The sequence below is a fragment of the Phocoena sinus genome, chromosome 2, assembly GCF_008692025.1.
Source record: "Phocoena sinus isolate mPhoSin1 chromosome 2, mPhoSin1.pri, whole genome shotgun sequence".
NCBI lineage: Eukaryota > Metazoa > Chordata > Mammalia > Artiodactyla > Phocoenidae > Phocoena > Phocoena sinus.
The window spans coordinates 136788806-136813969 of record NC_045764.1 but is presented as its reverse complement, the minus strand read 5'-3'; the positions used below and the strand labels follow the sequence as shown (position 1 = coordinate 136813969).

The window sequence follows — 25164 nt, the reverse complement described above, 5'->3', positions numbered from 1 at the left end:
ATGCCACTGGACTGTACAATTAAAGGTGGTTCAGATGGTAAATTTTATGTATCTTTTACCACAATTAAAAAATAAAAAAGTTAAAATGGTAAATTTTATGTTCTATATTTTACTACAATGGTCACAAAGTTATGGATGGATTTCTAGATATGTATCAGAAGTTGTAGAAAGGGCCAGTTAATAGATTTAAGAGTACAAGACAATGAAAAAATGAAATGCATAAAGCAGTTGGAAAAAGAATTTTTAAAATGAACATCCCAAAATTCTGTTCTCTGTTATGCTCAAATTAATATTTTGACATCTGTCCTACTAGCGCATGTATGTTGGTAGTTTAAAGAAATGTAATTGTGAGACCAAAATGAGCTTTTAATGCTCAGTCACAATTTTAGAGGTGAAAGAGATGCTTGAGTTAAGAGGTGAGAGGGCTTCCTAGGTGGCGCAGTGGTTGAGAGTCTGCCTGCCGATGCAGGGGACATGGGTTTGTGCCCCAGTCTGGGAAGATCCCACATGCCACGGAGCGGCTAGGCCTGTGAGCCATGGCCGCTGAACCTGCGCGTCCGGAGCCTGTGCTCCACGTCGGGAGAGGCCCACGTACCACGAAAAAAAAAAAAAAAGAGGTGAGAAACCAGGGGTTCTGAGAAGTTAAGATTATATTGATAGGTAATGACAGAAATGACTACAATGGGTCCCTTCACGTTTTTTTTTCATTTTTATTTATTTATTTTTTATTTTATTTATTTTATTTATTTAATTTTATTTTTTAATGTCTTTATTGCTTTACAATGGTGTGTTAGTTTCTGCTGTATAACAAAGTGAATCAGCTATACATATATCCCCATATCTCCTCCCTCTTTTTTAAAATTTTTAAATTTTATTTTATTTTTTATACAGCAGGGCCTTATTAGTCATCAATTCTATACACATCAGTGTATACATGTCAATCCCAATTGCCCAATTCATCACACCACCACCACCGCCACTTCCCCCCTTTGTGTCCATACATTTCTTCTCTACATCTGTGTCTCAATTTCTGCCCTGCAAAGAGGTTCATCTGTACCATTTTTCTAGGTTCCACATAGATGTGTTAATATACGATATTTGTTTTTCTCTTTCTGACTTACTTTGCTCTGTGTGACAGTCTCTAGATCCGTCCACGTCTCAACAAATGACCCAATTTCATTCCTTTTATGGCTGAGTAATATTCCATTGTATATATGTACCACATCTTCTTTATCCATTCATTTGTCGATGGGCATTTAGGTTGCTTCCATGACCTGGCTATTGTAAATAATGCTGCAATAAAATTGGGGTGCATGTGTCCTTTTGAATTATGGTTTTCTCTGGGTATATGCCCAGTAGTGGGATTGCTGGATCATGTGGTAATTCTATTTTTAGTTTTTTAAGGAAGCTCCATACTGTTCTCCATAGTGGCTGTATCAATTTACATTTCCACCAACAGTGCAAGAGAGTTCCCTTTTCTCCACACCTTCTCCAGCATTTGTTGTTTGTAGATTTTCTGATGATGCCCATTCTAACTGGTGTGAGGTGATACCTCATTGTAGTTTTGATTTGCATTTCTCTAATAATTAGTGATGTTGAGCAACTTTTCATGTGCTTCTTGGCCATCTGTATGTCTTCTTTGGAGAAATGTCTATTTAGGTCTTCTGCCCAGTTTTGGATTGGTTTGTTTGTTTTTTTAATATTGAGCTGCATGAGCTGTTTATATATTTTGGAGATTAATCCTTTGTCCGTTGATTTGTTTGCAAACATTTTCTCCCATTCTGAGGGTTATCTTTTCATCTTGTTTATGGTTTCCTTTGCTGTGCAAAAGCTTTGAAGTTTCATTAGGTCCCATTTGTTTATTTTTGTTTTTACTTCCATTACTCTAGGAGGTGGATCAAAAAAGATCTTGCTGTGATTTATGTCAAAGAGTGTTCTTCCTATGTTTTCCTCTAAGAGTTTTATAGTGTCCAGTCTTACACTTAGGTCTCGAATCCATTTTGAGTTTATTTTTGTATATGGTGTTAGGAAGTGTTTTAATTTCATTCTTTTACATGTAGCTGTCCAGTTTTCCCAGCACCACTTATTGAAGAGACTGTCTTTTCTCCATTGTATATCCATGCCTCCTTTGTCATAGGTTAGTTGAACATAGGTGCATGGGTTTATCTCTGAGCTTTCTATCTTGTTCCATTGATCTATGTTTCTGTTTTTGTGCCAGTACCATATTGTCTTGATTACTGTACTTTGAAGTATAGTCTGAAGTCAGGGAGTTTGATTCCTCCAGCTCTGTTTCTTTCCCTCAAGACTGCTTTGGCTATTCGGGGTTTTTTCTGTCTCCATACAAATTTTAAGATTTTTGTTCTAGTTCTGTAAAAAATGCCAGTGGTAATTTGATAGGGATTGCATTGAATCTGTAGATTGCTTTGGGTAGCATAGTCATTTTCACAATATTGATTCTTCCAATCCAAGAACGTGGTATATCTCCCCATCTGTTGGTATCATCTTTAATTTCTTTCATCAGTGTCTTGTAGTTTTCTGCATACAGGGTTTTTTTTTCTCCCAGGTAGGTTTATACCTAGGTATTTTATTCTTTTTGTTGCAGTGGTAAATGGGAGAGTTTCCTTAATTTCTCTTTCAGATTTTTCATCATTAGTGTTTTGGAATGCAAGAGATTTCTGTGCATTAATTTTGTATCCTGCGACTTTACCAAATTCATTGATTAGCTCTAGTAGTTTCCTGGTGGCATCTTTAGGATTCTTTATGTACAGTATCATGTCATCTGCAAACAGTGACAGTTTTACTTCTTTTCCAATTTGTATTCCTTTTATTTCTTTTTCTTCTCTGATTTTCCTTTTATTTCTTTTTCTTCTCTAGGACTTCCAAAACTATGTTGAATAATATTGGTGAGAGTGGACATCCTTGTCTTGTTCCTGATCTTAGAAGAAATGGTTTCAGTTTTTCACCATTGAGAATGATGTTGGCTGTGGGCTTGTTGTATATGGCCTTTATTATGTAGAGGTAGATTCCCTCTATGCCCACTTTCTGGAGAGTTTTATCATAAATGGGAGTTGAATTTTGTCAAAAGCATTTTCTGCATCTATTGAGATGATCATATGGTTTTTCTTCTTCAATTTGTTAATATGGTGTATCACATTGATTGATTTACGTATATTGAAGAATCCTTGCATCCTTCAGATAAATCCCACTTGATCATGGTGTATGATCCTTTTAATGTGATGTTGGATTCTGTTTGCAAGTATTTTGTTGAGAATTTTTGCATCTATATTCATCAGTGATATTGGTCTGTAATTTTCTTTTTTTGTAGTATCTTTGTCTGGTTTTGGTATCAGGGTGATGGTGGCCTCATAGGATGAGTTTGGGAGTGTTTCTTCCTCCGCAATTTTTAGAAGAGTTTGAGAAGGATAGGTGTTAGCTGTTCTCTAAATGTTTGATAGAATTCACCTGTGAAGCCATCTGGTCCTGGACTTTTGTTTGTTGGAAGATTTTTTTTTTTTTTTGCGTTACACGGGCATCTCACTGTTGTGGCCTCTCCCGTTGCGGAGCAGCAGCTCCGGACACACAGGCTCAGCGGCAATGGCTCACAGGCCCATCCGCTCCGCGGCATGTGGGATCTTCCCAGACTGGGGCATGAACCCGTGTCCTCTGCATCGGCAAGCGGACGCTCAACCACTGCGCCACCAGGGAAGCCCTGTTGGAAGATTTTTAATCACAGTTTCAATTTTATTACTTGTGATTGGTCTGTTCATATTTTCTATTTCTTCCTGGTTCAGTCTTGGAAGGTTATACCTTTCTAAGAATTTGTCCATTTTATTGGCATAGAGTTGCTTTTAGTAGTCTCTTAGGATGCTTTGTATTTCTGTGGTGTCTGTTGTAACTTCTCCTTTTTCATTTCTAATTTTATTGATTTGAGTCCTCTCCCTCTTTTTCTTGATGAGTCTGGCTAATGGTTTATCAATTTTGTTTATCTTCTCAAAGAACCAGCTTTTAGTTTTATTGATCTTTGCTATTGTTTTCTTTGTTTCTATTTCATTTATTTCTGCTCTGATATTTATGATTTCTTTCCTTCTGCTAACTTTGGGGTTTTTTTGTTCTTCTTTCTCTAGTTCCTTTAGGTGTAAGGTTGGATTGTTTATTTGAGATTTTTCTTGTTTCTTGAGGTAGGCTTGTATAGCTATAAACTTCCCTCTTAGAACCTCTTTTACTGCATCCCATAGGTGTTGGATCGTCGTGTTTTCATTGTCATTTCTCTCTAGTTATTTTTTGAGTTCCTCTTTGATTTCTTCAGTGATCTCTTGGTTATTTAGTAACGTATTGTTTAGTCTCCATGTGTTTGTGTTTTTTACGTTTTTTTCCCTGTAATGCATTTCTAATCTCATAGCAATGTGGTCAGAAAAGACGCTTGATATGATTTCAATTTTCTTATATTTACTGAGGCTTGATTTGTGACCCAAGATGTGATCTATCCTGGAGAATGTTCCATGCGCACTTGAGAAGAAAGTGTAATCTGTTGTTTTTGGATGGAATGTCCTGTAAATATCAGTTAAATCTATGTGGTCTATTGTGTCACTTAAAGCTTCTGTTTCCTTATTTATTTTCATTTTGGATGATCTGTCCATTGGTGTAAGTGAGGTGTTAAAGTCCCCCACTATTATTGTGTTACTGTCGATTTCCCCTTTTATAGTTGTTAGCAGTTGCCTTATGTATTGTGGTTCTCCTATGTTGGGTGCATATATATTTATAATTGTTATATCTTCTTCTTGGCTTGATCCCTTGATCGTTATGTAGTGTCCTTCCTTGTCTCTTGTAACATTCTTTATTTTACAGTCTATTTTATCTGATATGAGTATTGCTACTCCAGCTTTCTTTTGATTTCCATTTGCATAGAATGTCTTTTTCCATCCCCTCACTTTCAGTCTGTTTGTGTCTCTAGGTCTGAAGTGGGTCTCTTGTAGACAGCATATAGATGGGTCTTGTTTTTGTATCCATTCAGCAAGCCTGTGTCTTTTGGTTGGAGCATTTAATCCATTCATGTTTAAGGTAATTATCAATATGTATGTTCCTCTGACCATTTTCTTAATTGTTTTCGGTTTGTTTTTGTAGGTCCTTTTCTTCTCTTATGTTTCCCACTTAGAGAAGTTCCTTTAGCATATGTTGTAGAGTTGGTTTGGTGGTGCTGAATTCTCTTAGCTTTTTTTTTTTTTTTTTTTGCGGTATAGGGGCCTCTCACTGTTGTGGCCTCTCCCGTTGCAGAGCACAGGCTCCAGACACACAGGCTCAGCGGCCATGGCTTACAGGCCCAGCCACTCCACGGCATGTGGGATCTTCCCGGACCGGGGCACGAACCCGTGTCCCCTTCATCAGCAGGCGGACTCTCAACCACTGCACCACCAGGGAAGCCCAATTCTCTTAGCATTTGCTTGTCTGTAAAGCTTTAGATTTCTCCATCGAATCTGAGTGATATCCTTGCCAGGTAGAGTAATCTTGGTTGTAGGTTCTTCCCTTTCATCACTTTAAATATATCATGCCACTCCCTTCTGGCTTGTAGCGTTTCGCTGAGAAATCAGCTAACATTATGGGAGTTCCCTTGTATGTTATTTGTCGTTTTTCCCTTGCTGCTTTCAGTTATTTTTCTTTGTCTTTAATTTTTGCCCATTTGATTACTATGTGTCTCAGTGTGTTTCTCCTTGAGTTTATCCTATATGGGACTCTCTGCCTTCCTGGACTTGTGTGGCTGTTTCCTTTCCCATGTTAGGGAAGTTTTCCACTGTAATCTCTTCGAATATTTGCTCAGGTCCTTTCTCTCTCTCTTCTCCTTCTGGGACCCCTATAATGTGAATGTTGTTGCATTTAATGTTGTCCCAGAGGTCTCTTAGGCTGTCTTCACTTATTTTCATTCTTTTTTCTTTATTCTGTTCTGCTGCAGTGAATTCCACCATTGTGTCTTCCAGGTCACATATCGGTTCTTCTGCATCAGTTATTCTGCTATTGATTCCTTCTAGTGTAGTTTTCATTTCAGTTATTGTATTGTTCCTCTCTGTTTGTTTGTTCTTTAATTCTTCTAGGTCTTTGTTAAACATTTCTTGCATCTTCTTGATCTTTGCCTCCATTCTTTTTCCGAGGTCCTGGATCATCTTCACTATCATTATTCTGAATTCTTTTTCTGGAAGGTTGTCTATCTCCACTTCATTTAGTTGTTTTTCTGGGGTTTTATCTTGTTCCTTCATCTCATACATTACTCTCTGCCTTTTCATCTTGTCTATCTTTCTGTGAATGTGGGTTTTGTTCCACAGGCTGCAGGATTGTAGTTCTTCTTGATTCTGCTGTTTGCTCTCTGGTGGATGAGGCTATCTAAGAGGCTTGTGCAAGTTTCCTGATGGGAGGGACTGGTGGTGGGTAGAGCTGGCTGTTGCTCTGGTGGGCAGAGCTCAGTAAAACTGTAATCCGCTTGACTGCTGATGGGTGGGACTGGATTCCCTCCCTGTTGGGCGTTTGGCCTGAGGCAACCCAACACTGGAGCCTACCTGGGCTCTTTTGTGGGGCTAATGGCAGACTCTGGGAGGGCTCACACCAAGGAGTACTTCCCAGAACTTCTGCTGCCAGTGTCGTTGTCCCCTCAGTGAGCCACAGCCACCCCCCGCCTCTGCAGGAGACCCTCCAATACTAGCAGGTAGGTCTGGTTCAGTCTCCCCTGGGGTCACTGCTCCTTCCCCTGGGTCCCGATGCGCACTCTAGTTTGTGTGTGCCCTCCAAGAGTGGAGTCTCTGTATCCCCCAGTCCTGTTGAAGTCCTGCAATGAAATCCTGCTAGACTTCAAATTCTGATTCTCTGGGATTTCCTCCTCCCGTTGCCGGACCCCCAGGTTGGGAAGCCTGACATGGGGCTCAGAACATTCACTCCAGTGGGTGGACTTCTGTGGTATGTGTTCTCCAGTCTGTGAGTCACCCACCCACCAGTTATGGGATTTGATTTTACTGTGATTGCTCCCCTCCTACCGTCTCATTGTGGCTTCTCCTTTGTCTTTGGATGTGGGGTATCTCTTCTTTGGCGAGTTCCAGTGTCTTCCTGTCGATGATTTTCTAGCAGCTAGTTGAGATTCTGGTGTTCTCGCAAGAGAGAGTGAGAGCACGTCCTTCTACTCCACCATCTTGGTTCCTCTCCCTTCACTTTTATTACAATGTTATTTAAACTTTATACCACATCAAACAGGCCAGATTCTTATCTTTTTAAAAAGTTAATCTTATGAAACATTCAATTATTTATTTTCTACTAGGAAATTCTTACATCAAACATGAATTTCCTATGGTATAGCTTAAATCTGTGCCTTTTACTTCTGCTTTTGACTTTTCCAAGCAATTGTTAACTTCACACCTTTTGTTTTCCCAAGCCATAGTTCCTCTGATGCTCAGAGAAGATGCATTTTCATTAGTTTTAAAACTATTTTATGAACTTGTTTTTTTAGTGCTTCATATTTTATGAACTGATGGCCAAATATCCTTCCTACCCCCACTGTAGGAAGTGAGGGAACTGTATTTTTTCAAATTACTCTTTAATTGTAGGACTCAAAATAGAGACAATATTATCTCCTAGATCTTATGTATTATACTAAGTCAGAACACTTTTGGTTGCAAATGACAGTAATTGAACCCCCAGAAGGATTTATTGGCTCATGTAATTGAGAAGTCCAAGTGTAGATCTTAAGGAAAGACTGCATCCAGAGATTCAAATACCACTGTCAGGACTGTCTCCATCTCTTGGTTTGCATTATTTTATCTTTCAAATAGATTCTCTCCTAGTGGCAGGCAAATACCTCCAGAGGCTTCAGACTCACATCCTCCCGGTTAAGCAGTTACAGTAGAGGAAATAAAGAACCCTCTCCCAGTGTCCGTATCTCAATTTCAGGTCCTGCGTGCCTACCCGTATGATCAGCAGCCCCAACAGTAACTCATATGTTCAAGGAGGAGTTTCCCAAAGGAATCTGAAGAGAGGGTGGGTGGGAATTATCTGGGCTGACAAAAAGAGCAACTCACAGAGTCTACTATACCCACTTTATAGATGTGAAGCAACTTAAAACATTTTTTAGATAAACATCAATGTTCCTGTTCAACTCCATTAAAATATTTCAAATTATTTAATGTATTGCATATTTGTCTCTTTTTGGGTGCTCACTGTTTGAATCCCATTCGTTTGCCACTGTGGGAGCCACTGTGGGAGCCTTAGTGGAAAGGCAGGCCACATCTCCCACCATGGAAGTTCAAAAATACAGATGTTTTTTAAAAACTCTCATAAAGTTTTGGGAAGCAACCTACGTTTGGCCATCTTCCTGGAGCTTTCAATGTAAAACATGAGAAGTAAAGAAGCAGGAATAGTTAGAATTCATTCTCATGGCAGCAGGACCATTCAGGGCCCAGCAGCACCCATGTAGCAGCAAGGTATTGGCACCCTAATTGAGTTGATCCATGTCATAAGCAGTGTTATGCTGTGTTCTGATCACCCATCTTCCCTTGGTAATTACTCATTCTATGAGCCTGGTTTTCCAGTCTTCCTGGTGATTGTATAAGCTATTCAATATCCTATGAATTCCTTTTCTATTTACATTAACCAGAGTAATTTTCTTTTCCTTGCAACTAAAGCCAATGACAAGTACAATCTGCCAAATTTTATCCAAATAATTTTGAAGTATAATTATTTTCTCTAAGGTTCTAATCATTTAGAACCTTAGAGAATTTAAGTATGATTTCTTTTTTCATCTTTATTTAATAGCCCCAAATTCTAGTTTATTCTTCTGTGCCACCCCTTATACTGATACTAAAGGACTTTGCAGTGACCTTCTAATATAACTCATTGAGAACCAGTTGCTGCCTTCATTTTACATCTTCCATTTTATACTCTTTCTTAAGATCTACATTTCTTATTTGCTGTCTTTCTCACTTATCACTGAGTTGTATTTGTCTGCTAAAATTTTAATATAAAAGTCCTTCACATCTCTTTTCTGATAATGTTCCTGTATCAGTTAGGAATGGGTTGAGCTTCATGTAACAGAGAAATCATAGCAACAGTGGTTTAACAACATATAATTTATTTCTCTGCCGTATAGAGTAAGTCTGGATTTAGGTGTTCCAGGGTCAGTATGGCAGTTCCATGGGCTGGTGGGTCCATCCATTTTATTATGCCATCATCCTTAGGGTCTTTTCCCTCCTGATCCAACTAGAACTCCTCCGTCATATTCTGCACCACAGGACGAAGGAAAGGGACATTGTTTTCCTTTTCCTTTTTAAGGAGACTTCCAGAAAGTTTCCATACAGCACTAGCCCATGTATGTCATTGGCCAAAATAAATGGCCACACTTAGCTTCAAGGGAAGCACTGTACCTAGCTAATAATCAGAGTTCTTTTACTAAAGGAGAATGACGAACAGATGCTGGGAGGTAACTAGTTGTCTCCTCCACAATTCCACTTCTTTTAGCTATGTCACTAAGTAACTTCTCACCTTTCTAGCTAAGACATAGTTTGCTTTTTGTTCTGGGACGACTTTGTACATTTTTAGTTCAATTAATTAGTAAAAAACTTGGAACAAAAAGCCAAAATAGTGCTTCTTTTGTAATAAAAAAAGTTTTTTGGACATTATAAAGTTTATTGTATAATTATACTTATTCCAGTTGCCTGAATAGAGTGGTTAAATTTCTGTACCAGAAATTCCTATTAGTTCGATTTTTTTCAAACTATGATGGCTTCATTATGAGTTAAGTTCTCATAAAAGGAAGGCATGTTTTAAAATAAACTACATACTTGTTGATTCTGATATGAAAATAAAATACAGAAGATCCCTAAGACCTTCCTGGATCCCCAGTTTCATGAAGAATGTGTGAAATACAGTGGTAATAGAGCTTACTGATAGTTTTGCTCTTACACATAAGCATCAGTAAAATGACAATTTGAGTCAGGAACATTGTCCAAAATTTACATTTCAAATTCCTAATTCTTTTTTTAAAGAAATAATTTTGAACATATAGTAAAGCTGAAAAAATAGTGCACTTCCCTTCACCCAGCTTCCCCTAATGTTAGCATTTTACATAACATTTTATGTAACAGAACGATGATTGAAACCAAGCAGTCAGCAATAATAAATACTCTTAACTAATCTGCAGACTTTATCAGCTTTCACTAGCTTTCCCCACTAATGTCCTTTTTCTCGTCCAAGACCCAATCCAGAACCCACATATTACACTTAGTCATGTCTCCTTAGTTTCCTCCAATCTGTGACTGTTCTCTAGTTTTCATCATTCAATACTCTTGACCTTTTTGAAGAGTTATTGACCACTTATATGTAGAATGTCCATTAGTTTGGGTTTTTCTGATATTTTCTCACGATCAGGTTGTGTATTTTTGGCAAGAATATCACAGAAATGCTGTTGTACCCTTAGTGCATCATATCAGGATATTGACATTGGTGATGGTTATGGTGATGATATTATTATGAATTATTATTATGATTATTGGTGATGTTAACTGATCACTTAAAGTGGTGTTTACCAGGTTTTTCCACTATAAAGGTACTATTTTTCTATTTGTAATTAAAAAGTATCATGTGGAGAAATTCTTAGAAATTCTTCTGCTCAAATATCTTCTTTATACTGCCATCTACTAATTTAGGAATCCATAGATGATTTTTACCTGCAATAATTATTACTGTGATGTTTGCATAGTCATCAGTATTCTTTACTCATTTCAATGGGTTTTTTTTTCCCACACCACCAAGCAATTCTCTCAGGAGACACTGACTAGGTGTACTATCAATACAAATTTAACTCAATTCTGACACTCTCTATCTGGAGATAGTATCAGATCCCACAGGGTAAGGACTCAGTCTCACAAGACTGCCCCCACTTTAGACACCAGTTGCAAGTTCAGCTTGTTACCTGTGCTTCTGACCAACTGGCTATAAATTGGAGGTTCCCACAACCCTCTTATCAGGATTAATTTGCTAGAGTGGCTCACAGAACTCAGAGAAACATTTATGTTTACTGGTTTATTATGAAAGATATTATAAAGGATACAGATGAAGAGGTACATGGAGTGGGGTCCAGAAGGGTCCTAAGCACAGGAGCTTCTGTCCCCATAGAACTAGGTGGCATCACCCTCCCACCACATGGATGTGTTTACTAACCTGTAAGCTCATCAAACTCTCATTGTTCAAGAGTTCTTGTAGATCTTTAATCTCCAGCCCCCAACCACCTTCCTCTTCCCAGAGGTTGGGGGTGGGGTTAAAAGTTCCAACTCTAATTACATGGTCTTTCTGGTGACCCTCTCCTAGGTTATCACCCTAAGTTATCCCATTAGCATAAACTATCTAGGATCCCACTCTTAAGTAATCTCATTAGTATATACTCAGATGTGCTCTAAAGGGGCTCCTATGAATGACAAAGGAACTCCTACCACTCAGGAAATTCCAAGCGTTTTAGGAGCTTTATGCCAGGAACCAGAGAGAAAGACCAAATATATTTCTTATTAAACCACACAGTCTATTGAATGCAGGAGAAAATTACTCTGATTAGGAACAAAGATCTGTAAATGTGAACCTGATTGGAAATTCTCATCAGTAGGTTGAAGAAATGACTGAAAGATAAAGATATCTTTCACTTTATGAAAGATATAGAAAAAAAATGTGTGCAAATGTTAAATTGTGGTGTTTTCTACTTTAGCTGAGAAAAACAGATAGATGATTCAGTTATCTCTATTTGGGAGGTCAGTATGATTCTTGATGGGATCCAGGAACTTCTCTGTTGACTCTTGGTTCTAATCTCACCTTTGTCTTTGTGCAGAATAAAACTTCTTGGCCCGTAGGTATATAAGAAACAAGGAATTAGAACTCCCTAGATCTTCAGCCAGCCTATACATATATATTTATGTATGGCGTATATATATATATATATATATATATATATATATATATATATGTATATGTATATATATGGCATATCTTCTTTATCCATTCATTTTTTGATGAGCACTTAGGTTGCTTCCACATATTAGCTATTATAAATAATGCTGCTATGAACTTTGGGGTGCATATATCTTTTCAAATTAGTATTTTCATTTTCTTAGGATATATACCCAGCAGTGGAATTGCTGGATCATATGGTGATTCTACTTTTAGTTTTTTGAGGAACCTCCATACTGTTTTCCATAGTGGCTACACCAATTTGCAATCCCACCAACAGTGTACTAGGATTCCATTTTCTCCATGTCCTCACCAACATTTTTATTTGTAGATTTTTTGATAGCCATTTTGACAGGTGTGAGGTGATATCTTATTGTGGTTTTGATTTGCATTTCTCTGATGATTAGCAATGTTGAGCATTTTTACATGTGTGTTTTGGCCATCTGTATGTCTTCTTTGGAAAAATGTCTATGCAGGTCTTTGGCTCATTTTTTAATTATGTTCATTTTTTTTATAATGAGTTTTATGAGCTGTTTGTATATTTTGGATATTAACCCCTTATCAGTCATATCACTTGCAAATACTTCCTCTCTTTCCATAGGTTGTCTTTTTGTTTTGTTGATTGTTTCCTTTGCTATGCAAGAGCTTTTAAGTTTAATTAGGTCCCATTTATTTTTACTTTTCTTTTGCCTTAGGAAACAGATTCAAAAAAATATTGCTATGATTTATGTTAGAGTGTTCCACCTATGTTCTCTTCTAGGAGTTTTATGGTTTCAGGTCTTTCATTTAGGTCTATAATCTATTTTGAATTTTTTTGTTATTTTTTATATGATATGAGGAAATGTCCTAATCTCATTGTTTTACATGTAGCTGTCCAGTTTTCCCAGCACCACTTATTGAAGAGATGGTCTTTTCTCCATTGTGTATTCTTACCTCGATTTTATAGTTGTTGTAGATTAATTGACCATAAGTGTGTGGGTTTATTTCTGGGCTCTCTGTTCTGTTCCATTGATCTGTGTGTCTGTTTTTATGCCAGTACTGTACTGTTTTACTTTTTCTTTTAGTGATCTCTGGACCTCATTTTCTTTCTTTTTTTTTTTAAAATTAATTAATTAATTTTTGGCTGTATTGGGTCTTTGTTGCTGTGTATGGACTTTCTCTAGTTACAGCAAGCGGGGGCTATTCCTCACTGCAGTGTGCGGGCTTCTCATTGCAGTGGCTTCTCTGTGTTGCAGAGCATGGGCTCTAGGCCTGCAGGCTTCAGTAGTGGTGGAACTCAGGCTTAGTCATTGTGGCTCGCAGGCTCTAGAGTGCAGGCTCAATAGTTGTGGTGCATGGGCTTAGTTTCTCTGCGGCATGTGGGATCTTCCTGAACCAGGGCTCGAACCTGTGTCCCCTGCCTTGGCAGGTGGATTCTCAACCACTGCACCACCAGGGAAGTTCCTACCATGCTGTTTTGATTACTGTAGCTTTGTAGTATAGTCTGATCATTTGAGGATTTGATAAGGGACTGTATGTAGCTCATTTTTTTTACATCTTTTATAAACGTGAAAGGATAATAAAAGTGTGATGTCATGAAATAGAAATGATCCAGTATGTAGTAGGACAACTTTTTGATTTATATCATTCTTTTTGTTAGTTGTGTGTCCTCTATTCTCTGCTATAATATTACTCATGTGCTTACTTCTTTAATACATAGGCCATTCAGCTACAGTAAGCTCAATCATATATCCAAATGTATAAGTGGATTTATATCAGAAGAATAGCATCAATTTTTAAAAACTTATAAGCCCATAAGTTTCAAATATTTTACATAATCTTATACCTTCATTTAAACTAGTGAGTAGATTGATTTTATTATTTTTTAAAAATCAATTTTGTTCTTTCCCCCACAAACATCATGAAAAGACTCATAAACATAATGAATAAAATTACAAAATTCAGTGGAAATAAAACAGTATGTAAATGTCAATAATTGATCTCAAGACAAAATAACTTAAACAGTTATGATCCAGTAAGGGAATTCAAGCTTCTTTATAACCAAATATGAATAACATTACTCTGGTTACCAATATTCTGCTTTGTTTCATTTGATTTTCCCCATCTAGGCTCACAATTGTATTCTTTATTGATTTTTGAATATAATTGAAAATAATTGATCAAAAACTATGCAAGATTGAATAGTAGAAACAAATAACTCACTTTTTAAAGTTGTTTTTGAGTTTCAAGAGAAAAGTGTTTCCTAACCCCAAACTAATTTCTTTCATGTTTGTTTCTTCCATGGAAATAATACTCTTTAAAAGTAAGTTTCGGGGGGCTTCCCTGGTGGTGCAGTGGTTGAGAGTCCGTCTGCCGATGCAGGGGACACGGGTTCGTGCCCCGGTCCAGGAGGATCCCACATGCCGCAGAGCAGCTGGGCCCGTGAGCCATGGCTGCTGAGCCTGCGTGTCCGCAGCCTGTGCTCCACAACGGGAGAGGCCACACAGTGAGAGGCCCACATACCACAAAAAAGAAAAAAAAAAAAAGTAAGTTTGGGGCTTCCCTGGTGGCGCAGTGGTTGAGAATCCGCCTGCCAATGCAGGGGACACGGGTTCGATCCCCGGTCTGGGAAGATCCCATATGCCGCGGAGCAACTAAGCCTGTGCACCACAACTACTGAACCTGTACTCTAGAGCCCATGAGCCACAACTACTGAAGCCCATGCGCCTAGAGCCCATGCTCCGCAACAAGAGAAGCCACCGCAGTGAGAAGCCCACGCACCATGACAAAGAGTAGCCCCTGCTCACCGCAACTAGAGAAAGCCCGCGCACAGCAACGAAGACCCAACACAGCCAAAAATAAATAAATAAGTAAATTTATTTTTTAAAAAAAAACTGTTTGGCTTTTATTATCTTTAATAGCTGTTCATGATGATTTCTCTTCTAAATATTGAAGTGACTGAAATACTCATGTGGTAAATACATACATTTCTACTCTTATCTTCTTACAATGTATTGGAAAAAAGTCTGGAAATAGTACTATATTAAAACAGTTCCATGGTAATAGGAAATCTTCACTCTTTCTGAAGTCTGTTGTAGCTGTTGTTTAAATTCTTGATAATGTCAATATTAGTTAAAAGTAAGTCTTAAAAAGAATAGGTATTTAAAACTTTCAATAATGAAATATTAAAGGATGACATTATATGGCTGATGTTTTCATATTCTTTTTGAGAGTTAACGATGGCCCAACTTGTTAACATTGACAGATATTTGGGCTTTGGTTTTATTTAGTTTCTATCTACAGAGGTTTTAGATCTATTTCCATAAATATAATTAATACCTTCATTCAAAACTTAATAATATAGTAATGCTTAAGTTTACTATACATGAAAAATATCAGAACTTTCACCTAACTTGAAAAATTATTTAAGCATCTTAGTCATTGAAGGAACACACACAAAATGCAAGCCAGAAGACAAAAGCAAAAATCACGAATCTTGGTCTTAAGCAACTTCCAAGGTTAAATTGTCAATTCCGGTCACATTCTACACAGTTTTCTTAGCTACATTTCTTTAAAATTGTAAATCATGCACAACTATCACCTGAGACACTATAAATCATTGAAAATAAAATTTTATTTCATTTATTCTGCTTACTAAAACAGGAAAGTATGTCAATACATTTAATAAAAGTTTTCCCAAAATGTAGAAAACAAATGTTCTGATTGACTTCCAGCTAATTAAAAAACTTAAGTCATCTGATTATTCGAAAGTATACTATTCTGTGAGTTGCATGTGTTATCTAGATGAGCTTTCTTTTTCAAGTTTTTGTAATAGTACACTTGCACCTTTGCCATTAACTCTAAATTAGCCTTTTTTTGTTTTTGATTTTGGAGGATAGGAAGTTTGATATAGTGTACTGATTGCTATAGACCATAATATTAAATTGTTACAATTATATAAGACCTATATGTTGTATTTTTACTTGTATGAGTCTGTGTATTTTTTTTTTTTTTTTTTTTTTTTTTTGCGGTATGCGGGCCTCTCACTGTTGTGGCCTCTCCCGTTGCGGAGCACAGGCTCCGGACGCGCAGGCTCAGCGGCCATGGCTCACGGGCCCAGCCGCTGCCGCGGCATGTGGGATCTTCCTGGACCGGGGCACGAACCCGTGTCCCCTGCATCGGCAGGTGGACTCTCAACCACTGCGCCACCAGGGAAGCCCTGTGTATGTTTATGTGGTGTTAGGACCACCCCAAAATATGCCTCAATGGCATATTGATTATTTTGAATTAAAGTTACTTAAAACACGACTGATGCAAGAGGGACATATTGACCCCTCCTCTCTGTCTCTCTGAAGGTAGGAAATAAACCTCCCATGTGAAATGTGCCCTCGCTGTACCTAGAGGCAAAAAGACATAGGGAATTCAGGGCCTAGAAGCTTGTATTAACAAACCTTGTTACTTCTTTACTAATTTACTACCCAAGCCTAAACTTTGCATAAATTCCTTACTAATTAAGAACCCAAACCTGAGTTTATTTATCCTGTCAAATCCTCACAAATTTATTTTTCTTCATGTAAAAAGATACAAAGGCTGCCTGCTTTTGGTCAGTCTCTGAGCATCATTTTATGATCTTCTGTGTGCACAAAATTCAGCTGGTTTTTCTACTGTTATCTGTCGTGTGTAAATTTTATTATTATTCCAGCTATAAGAACTCAGGGGTAGAGGGGGAAATTTCGCCCCCTGTCCCCAACTGTTAGTTGCATGTATTCATTAAATTCACGGATGTACACTATGTTGTTGCTTAAAAACTCCAGTGGTGGCAATTTAAAGACAATTTTGTTGCTAATAATGGCTTAATACCTAAAACTGAACACAGTTGGTCACAAGGTAAATTAACCAGGGAAATATGCCAATTTGGACTTCATTTCCATCCTATTGAATGACTGCATTCACTCTCTTTAGATTTAAAGCTCTTCATTCTACTGTTCCTCAACACTCTTTATAGAATTCCATCTTGCTTTTCACCTATATTTTAACAGTTTAACATAGATGGCTGGATCAAGTCCATTGTTCCAATTGTATGTAGCTTAAAAAGCTCTGCAGTATTTTACTCTTTCCATTGTATCTGGCTTCTCTGAGTGCTCTGCTCACTGCATTTTACTCCTGTTCTCTCTGTTTTCTAAACCCATTTATGCCTATTCTTTCTGAAGACACTTGTTCATCTGAGTGCTCAAATTGACTTCTCCTCATTCTATTTTCTTAACTAAAAATGCACCATTAAGGTTGATAGAAATCATTTGAAGAACTGCATAAAAAAATGAAAGGCTATAAGAAAGTAGGCTACCAGTGTTTGTAAATACCTGTTTTCAGCCAAATTGGTAGGATGAAATAAGAAATAATTGGAAACTTTAAAATGTTATTGATATATTTTTTACAGATTAGTCTTTTTTGGTTGTTCTTTGAGAAACATACTTGTAAAACATTTGGGGGCAGGGCGGGAAGGGAAGGTGTTATGTTGTAATTAAAGATGAAACAAACAGTCAAAGAGTAGAGCCAAACTACTAAAATTATTTAAAACATTTTAATGTTTTATAGTAAGCAATATGTAAAACATGCAGGTCTATGATTAAAATCTACAGCTTTTAAACCACATGGTCTTAATTTTCTTCTGTTTAAAATACAGATATTGTTGTTTAAAAATAAATCTAATCATAATGGTTTACAAAACTATAAACTGTAAATGATTTACTTAATATCATCACTAACCTTTTTTCCTATTTGTAATATTTAAAAATGGAACTCTGTTGGTACAAAATACTTATAAGCATTTGGAAGTTCATTAGAATTATAAAATTAAAAACTAGAAGAAAATGTAGAATACTATTTGTGAAAAATACTTCACATCCATTTTCATTTTATTGTTTGATCAAAGTGAAATGAATTTTTAAAAGGTACCAAAATATGTTATCCCAATGGATTTTTATTCAGAGCATATGGAAATAGATACTCTTATTTTTAATGATACAATATAAGGAAAACTATTCTAATTTTAAAATTAGCATTTCAGAATCACCAATATTTTATATGGAAAATGATGTTGACGAATTTGCTTTCTGATTTACCTAAAAGAGCATATAGTTAAGGTAAGGCCTAATAGATTACACATGAATGATAAATAATTTGATTTAAGGTAATTAACACTTTCAAAGCTCCTTCTAAGTTCCTTTGAATGTATTATTCTATTCTTAGGTCACAGAATTTCATGTTTTTGCTATAAAATCATTTATTTTACTTTAATTATAAGGAAAAATCATCACCAAAACTAAATTTGCGATAAAAAAACGCATAAATTGGGCCTGAGAAATGTCTTTTCTGTAGATTACAAAGCAATTTTATTCATAAATTGAAGAAAAAGAGTAATAATATAATTCATATTTTTATAAGATATAGACTTGTAGAAATAAAATATTAGTGATAAAATAACTGTGTACTTTTTGCTGACCTAGTTCTGAAAGGCAACTGCAAACTAAAATTTCAATTTGGTACAGGTTTTTCTTTAAAAATACTTCAATAATGTGGATGTATGTAGAGGGTATTATGCTAAGTGAAGTAAGTCAGACAAAGACAAATACCATATAATCTCACTTACATGTGGAATCTAAAAAACAAAACAAAACAAAAAGAAAACAGATTCATAGATACAAAGAATGGGTGTTTGCTAGAGGGGAGGCAGAGAGGCATGGAGGGTGAAACAGGTGAAGCAGATTAAGAGGTACAAACCTCTAGTTATAAAATAAATAAGCCACGGGATGTAATATACAGCATAAGGAATATGGTCAATAATATTGTTAATAACTTTGTATGGGACAGATGGTTACAAGACTTAGAGTGGCGATCATGTCAAATCACTATGTAGTACATCTAAAACTAACAATATTGTACATCATCTATATTTCAATTTAAAAAAAGAAAGAAAAAAAATTCAGTAATAGAGGAAAGTACAGAGAGATGAACAAGAGAAGTAGTTAAGCACTTGGAGGTTGTCCAAAAGTTCTAAGTTTTATAGCAGAGGAATTTTAAAAAAACAGCCAGTTTCTATACCAAAACAAACGGATAATAGATTCATTGAATAACCAACAGAACTCAAGACGTAAGTGCTTTCTTCTACTCTTATAGAAATATAAATAATTTACTTCTTTTTATGTAACATTTAATTGAAGCTAAGTGCCTATAGCATGACTAACAGTAAGATCTAATGTTTTAAAACATTAAACACTTCTCATAATATAGGATAGCTTATGAATAAATAATGAAATGACATGTTACTTAAACATAAGGACTATTTTAAAACTAGTCATGAGTGCCTGCAAACACACACACACAGATCCACACTAAATATTCTGTGCAAAAATATGTTCACAACCATAGTTAATTTTGTGTCAGTAGTAGAGAAATCAAGTAAATAATAAAGTTTTAATAAACAGTTATAGTCAATCTTCATAAATAGAAATCAGAAGATCACTTTGACATCATCTATATGCAGTTCAGCAAGGTAGGCTCCTTGTCTATAAAGTGCCCTAAATTTTAGCTTTCCAGGTTGTTTGTGGAATTGTCCTTTAATTTAAAACAAGTCATACAATTATGTGTATGACTGCATGCAAAATAAATTTATCATGACATTTGCTGGGGGGCAAAGAACTAATTTTACTGCAGAAATTATACATTTTCCGTAAGTTAAATACACTGAAAGAGAATGAATAGTTTACAATTTTTACACACATTAGGGCTCGACAACAGCTGATTAAACAGCACATTAGGAATAATTAACTGTCAGTTCATTTGTAGTAATCAAAAAAGCAATGAATTTAGAGTTGAAAAAATCTAGGATTTGGTGTGATATCTTTTCCTTTTAAGGCCAGTTTTTTTGTTTGTTTTTTTTTTGTGGTACGCGGGCCTCTCACTGTTGTGGTCTCACCCACTGCGGAGCACAGGCTCCGGACGCGCAGGCTCAGCGGCCATGGCTCACAGACCCAGCCGCTCTGCGGCATGTGGGATCTTCCCGGACCGGGGCACAAACCTGCGTCCCCTGCATCAGCAGGCGGACTCTCAACCACTGCTCCACCAGGGAAGCCCAAGGCCAGGTTTTTAAATCTATAAATGGAGACAGTACATGTCACATCTATTTCATAAGTTTGTTATTAGGATAAACCATGTAAAATATGGACTAGTGGTTTATAGTAATAAGCACTACCTGCTTGTTTTGTTACAATCGGTTGTGAAATGTATTATGAATAATTTAAAATTTCACAGTTGGTGAATGATCTACTTAAAAAAATTTTTAGAGCAGATCTAAAGCAGACCCGTAAAAACATCTCTCATATTCAATTACATTTTCATTTGTTTTGTTGAATAGGAAGGGGATGAAGTTATAGCAACTGCTTTAAGAACTGCAGATAACCAACAGCTTAACCTGTCCAGGAGAGTATGTATCATCATCTGCTTTCATGGCAGAAAAACTTCAGAACTACTGTGCCAAATTATCTTAGTAATCATCCCCCTCATTGCTTTTATATGGAAGTATTGATTGTATATTTATATTTAAAATGTTATTAAGGTTGGGTCAATGTCTGTTTCTGTACAGCACCTAGCAATGCCTGTATACATTTATTATTTATTTTTATTATTATTATTATTTTTTGTGGTACGCGGGCCTCCCACTGTTGTGGCCTCTCCCGTTGCGGAGCACAGGCTCCGGACGCGCAGGCTCAGCGGCCATGGCTCACGGGCCCAGCCGCTCTGCAGCATGTGGGATCTTCCCGGACTGGAGCACGAACCCGTGTCCCCTGCATCGGCAGGCGGACTCTCAACCACTGCGCCACCAGGGAAGCCATATACATTTATTATTCTTCTTAGTGTTTGTTACTATTAAATTATCACAAATTTACTTTCTAGAACAAATTCGAATTAAATTAAAATTTTATAATAAAATATCTCAAAATTGAACAATGTGTTCAAAAAAATCAAGTGATATCAAATATATTAGAAATGCATAGAAGAAAATGGAATAGAAGAAAATACATAGAAGAAATGGCTACACGAAAAAATGTCAGATGTTAAGTGGATGCTGGATAATAAGTTATGTTTTTCCTGCTTTATACTTTTCTGCTCTTGTAAATTTTTCTCCAGTGAAAACCTGTTACTTTATTTTTCCCATCCAGTTTATTATTTACAAAGACACTTTTTACTATAAAAGCATATATTGAGCATTTCATTTATACATAATCATAAGAGAAAGAAAAAGCAAATGATGTCAAGTTAGTAACAAATAGTGAAGAGCAGGTGCTTATCACAACACTGTAATGAAAACAGTTGTCAGAACTAAAGGGCAACAAAGACATCTTCTGGACATCTTAAGAACTGCATGGTTCCTTTTTAAACAAAGGATCTATTTCTACCTTAGAGTAATAGTTGTTTAAAAACCACACATTAAGAAGGGTAAAATCTATCTGTATTAGGTTCGAAATTTTAAATATTACATCATTAAATTACAAACATACAGTATTTAAAGAAGACACAAAATTGTTGCATACATATTGGCATTAGTTTCCAAAATATCCTTAAAACTATTTCCAGATAGATTATAAAATACAAATATTTTAGTAAAAATAATTTATTTTCATGTAAGGAACACATAAAATAATATGAAAATTACATGTAGCATTGAACCACTACTTGAAAAATTTAAACAATACTTCATGAATCTTGGAGCCCATTGATATAAAAATATGATTGGCAATTTAATCATTAAAGAACGGTGTTTAATAAATAAATTCAAAACCACACTTGATTTGTGATTTGTCCTAGTACTATACAATTGTCAATATTTTAGAAAACTTATTTCCAGTAAAATATAATTAAGTCCAAATTTTAAATGTGTCCACTTATTTTGAACATGTGTTTATTTAGCCTAAAACTTGTTTGTAAAATTATATCACTATGGGCACATTTAATGAATTGTGTATATGAAATACTATTCTTGTATTCTTAGAGCATGAATGGCTGGTTGCACTCATAGCTACCTTCAGGAAGTACTATTGATGCCTATGATTTCCATCTCTAAACGATTCTTAGGGCGGACTCAGTTTGAGGCTATTTTTTTCGAAATATAGTCCTAAAAAACTAATCTGTAGTTCAACTGTCACAACTCAACTTGCTTTAGTAATAGTTGTGTTTGGTAAGAAATGTGTGCTTTAGCTTTAGGTAAGCCTAAATGAACAGATATTCTACAAATGAAAGTATGCTTATTTCCTAAAATTACCTTTTCTTAGTATCTTTATATAAGAAGCCAAAATGAGATTTTACAACTAAATGCTTCCAATACCCCAGGACTAAACATTTGATTCTCTGAACTTTGTTTTATGTCACTTGTATCTTTTCAATTGTTGTATGATATATTTCATGATTTTTCTAACATAGAAAATCAAATGAATAATTAAGATAACCATAAAGAAAGTTTAAGAAAGATGATATTAAATAAAATTCACCAAGGGTGATAGAGATTATCTTCATATGGAACTGAAGTGCTTCAGTAACATAAGTAATGTGATTGTCTTATATTTTTTTTATCACCGACACTGTCTGCTAGTTTTTGCACAACTACTAAACAGAAATAGGTTTCTTGGTATATATTCATTTCTCTTTAGGCAGTTACATTCGATTTGATCTTGGAAAGTGTCTGCCAGGAATTCTGTCAGAAACAAAATATTTATGAGTCAAGTAATGGTGACAATTTCTTAATGGATCAGCTCACTTAAGGTAATTCTGCAGTAAATAATTTTTGTATTTTATATGTGTACAATTTCAAAAAGACAACACAAGAAAGAATAATATCCTATTTTTGGCTATCTATAAATCAGGTTATCATGAGGATAAACCATTGATACCAAAATATGGTATCAGTATATTACACTCACTAAATATATTCTCAGTGGGACATGACTGATTATAGCAGGGAAGTTAGTACAGCAAGAACCAGGCTTAAGCTAGATCTGCTGCTAGGTCACTCTAATAGACGCTCCAGAGATTGGCTACAAAGAAGCTAGAGGACAGGTATTAACTGGAAATCTGGGTGGACAGGTGTTGAGCAGCAGAGTGAATTCTTAATGAGAAGTAGCATGTTCTTAGGCCTTCAGCTGGCCTCTAGGGCTAGGATCCAAATTGGAGGAAGGGCAACTGGGAATTATAAGAAGCTTGAAAAATTTACATAATTCTCAGCCTTTGTGATTTCAGAGTTGAATTTATCTGTTGTTCAAAATATAAGTGAACTGCTTTGCATATTCAGTGATTAGAAGTAACTTGGGAGAGAATACAATTAAAAGTAGTTCCCATAATAGTAGTTCCCAATTAATAGTTTCCTGTTTCTATAGATGACAAGCAAATTGGGGAAGTTTTTTTTTTTTTTTTTTAATGATGACAAGTGATATTAAAACACAGAATAGCTTTACCTTCCCTCATCTTGGTTGCTCTGGTATATTTCTGCACTTGGAGATGCCATATTCTGATGTGATAAAAGAGATGGAGAGAGATTTATCCCTCTGAGTTGCTGAAAAGCTATTTCTGCATGGATGCTCTGAGGATTACTTGTTAGAATCCCTGCATTCTTGTCTTTTTTGTCTGAAATTAGGAATTATGAAACAATGAAAAGCATTAATAAATTAATAAGGTTTGGTTGTCCTTCAGTTGACTGTGCAATACATATTTCATAACATGAATTAAAATTTTTAAATAAAAATAAAAATTGGACTATATTTCTAGCACTTAATGCTGCTTAAATTTTTCTGAGCTAGTGGATCAATTTGATACCTTCTTGGTAATTTTTAAAAATATAAATATCCAGAGCTGTGTGCTATAATAAATGTAACGATAAAATGACCATACTTTTCAAAACAAAAATTGGGGCAACACAGTCAGAAAATAGGAAAGAAATAGGACTTTTCCAGAAAATCCTAAAAAAGTAGTTGCATAATGAATCTTAAAGAAAGATATCTGAGAAGAAAGTTATGGAAATGAATCCAGGGTTGAACTAATGCCCCCCCCCAAAGATATTGAAGACATTCCTGAAGATGACAGTGATGACACTGTACTATTAAGGAGGCTAATAACAATTTGGTATGTCTAGTTTTACTGATAGTTCTATCTACTGGACAAAAGCATTAAATTTCTCACTATGATTAAAATCTTGAAGCCATAAGTATGTAGAAGTATGAAAAATAAGTTAAACAAAAAATAACATCTTAGAGTAAATTATGTTGAATTTCTTTTAACTGAGTTTCCTTTAAAAAATTGTATATTCTTAGTAGGCTTTTAGATCATTTTATTATTATTGTGATGTTCAGTTTTATTGTCTAACAGTAGTCTGAGGCAAAGTGGGATGTTAAAAAGAATGGAAGAGGTGAGCCCTCAGGGAAAGAGTAGCTACCCCCAATTTCACCAAAATGGTAGCCAGTGAAGATCTGGAATTAGAGAAAAGGCATGATCTAAGTCTGAATGAAAATGTATATAATAGAATGAAACATTTCCATGCCTTGTCCTTTTAATATACTCCCTTCCTTTAGAGAGCTACCTCTTGAAACACTTCCCTACTAATAGTTTCAGGAATATATAAAATAATATTGTGGTTTCAAGGATGAAGTTTGATCGTCTCTCTGTAAGATACCCTTTGAACCCCAAGAGTCTGTTGTTACCAATATTTTTAAACCTCTGATTTCTACTTTTAGCAGGATGTACTACAGGTTTTAGTAGTTGTTTGGTATGAAATACACAAAATGTAATAAAAGCTTTGAAAAGAAATGTCAAGAACAATTGTGCAAGTATCACAAAGTTCAAATTGCAAGCAAATGTGTAGTTACAACATATTAGTAGTTGAGTAGAACCAAAAAATACTACATAGGGCTTCCCTGGTGGCGCAGTGGTTGAGAGTCCGCCTGCCGATGCAGGGGACACGGGTTCATGCCCTGGTCCGGGAAGATCCCACGTGCCGCGGAGTGGCTAGACCCGTGAGCCATAGCCGCTGAGCCTGCGCGTCCGGAGCCTGTGCTCCGCAACGGGAGAGGCCACAACAGTCAGAGGCCCACGTACCGCAAAAAAAAATAAAATAAAAAAATACTGTAGATTCTTTGAAATCAGAATGGTCACATGAAACTTGAACAAACATTCAATTTTAGGAAA

General features: G+C 36.0%; 1 protein-coding gene across 1 annotated transcript in view; it reads right to left on the bottom strand.

The window, feature by feature from the left end:
- Nucleotides 1-22564: 22564 nt before the first annotated feature.
- LRRC9 (leucine rich repeat containing 9) overlaps nucleotides 22565-25164 on the bottom strand; it is a 101777-nt gene continuing 99177 nt past the window's right edge. The window contains exons 32-33 of the mRNA XM_032624923.1: nucleotides 23442-23610; nucleotides 22565-22684 (exon numbers count right to left, since the gene is read on the bottom strand). Of these exons, the coding sequence (XP_032480814.1) occupies nucleotides 22645-22684; nucleotides 23442-23610 (209 nt within the window). The 3' untranslated portion in view covers nucleotides 22565-22644. The remainder of the gene's footprint in view (nucleotides 22685-23441; nucleotides 23611-25164) is intronic.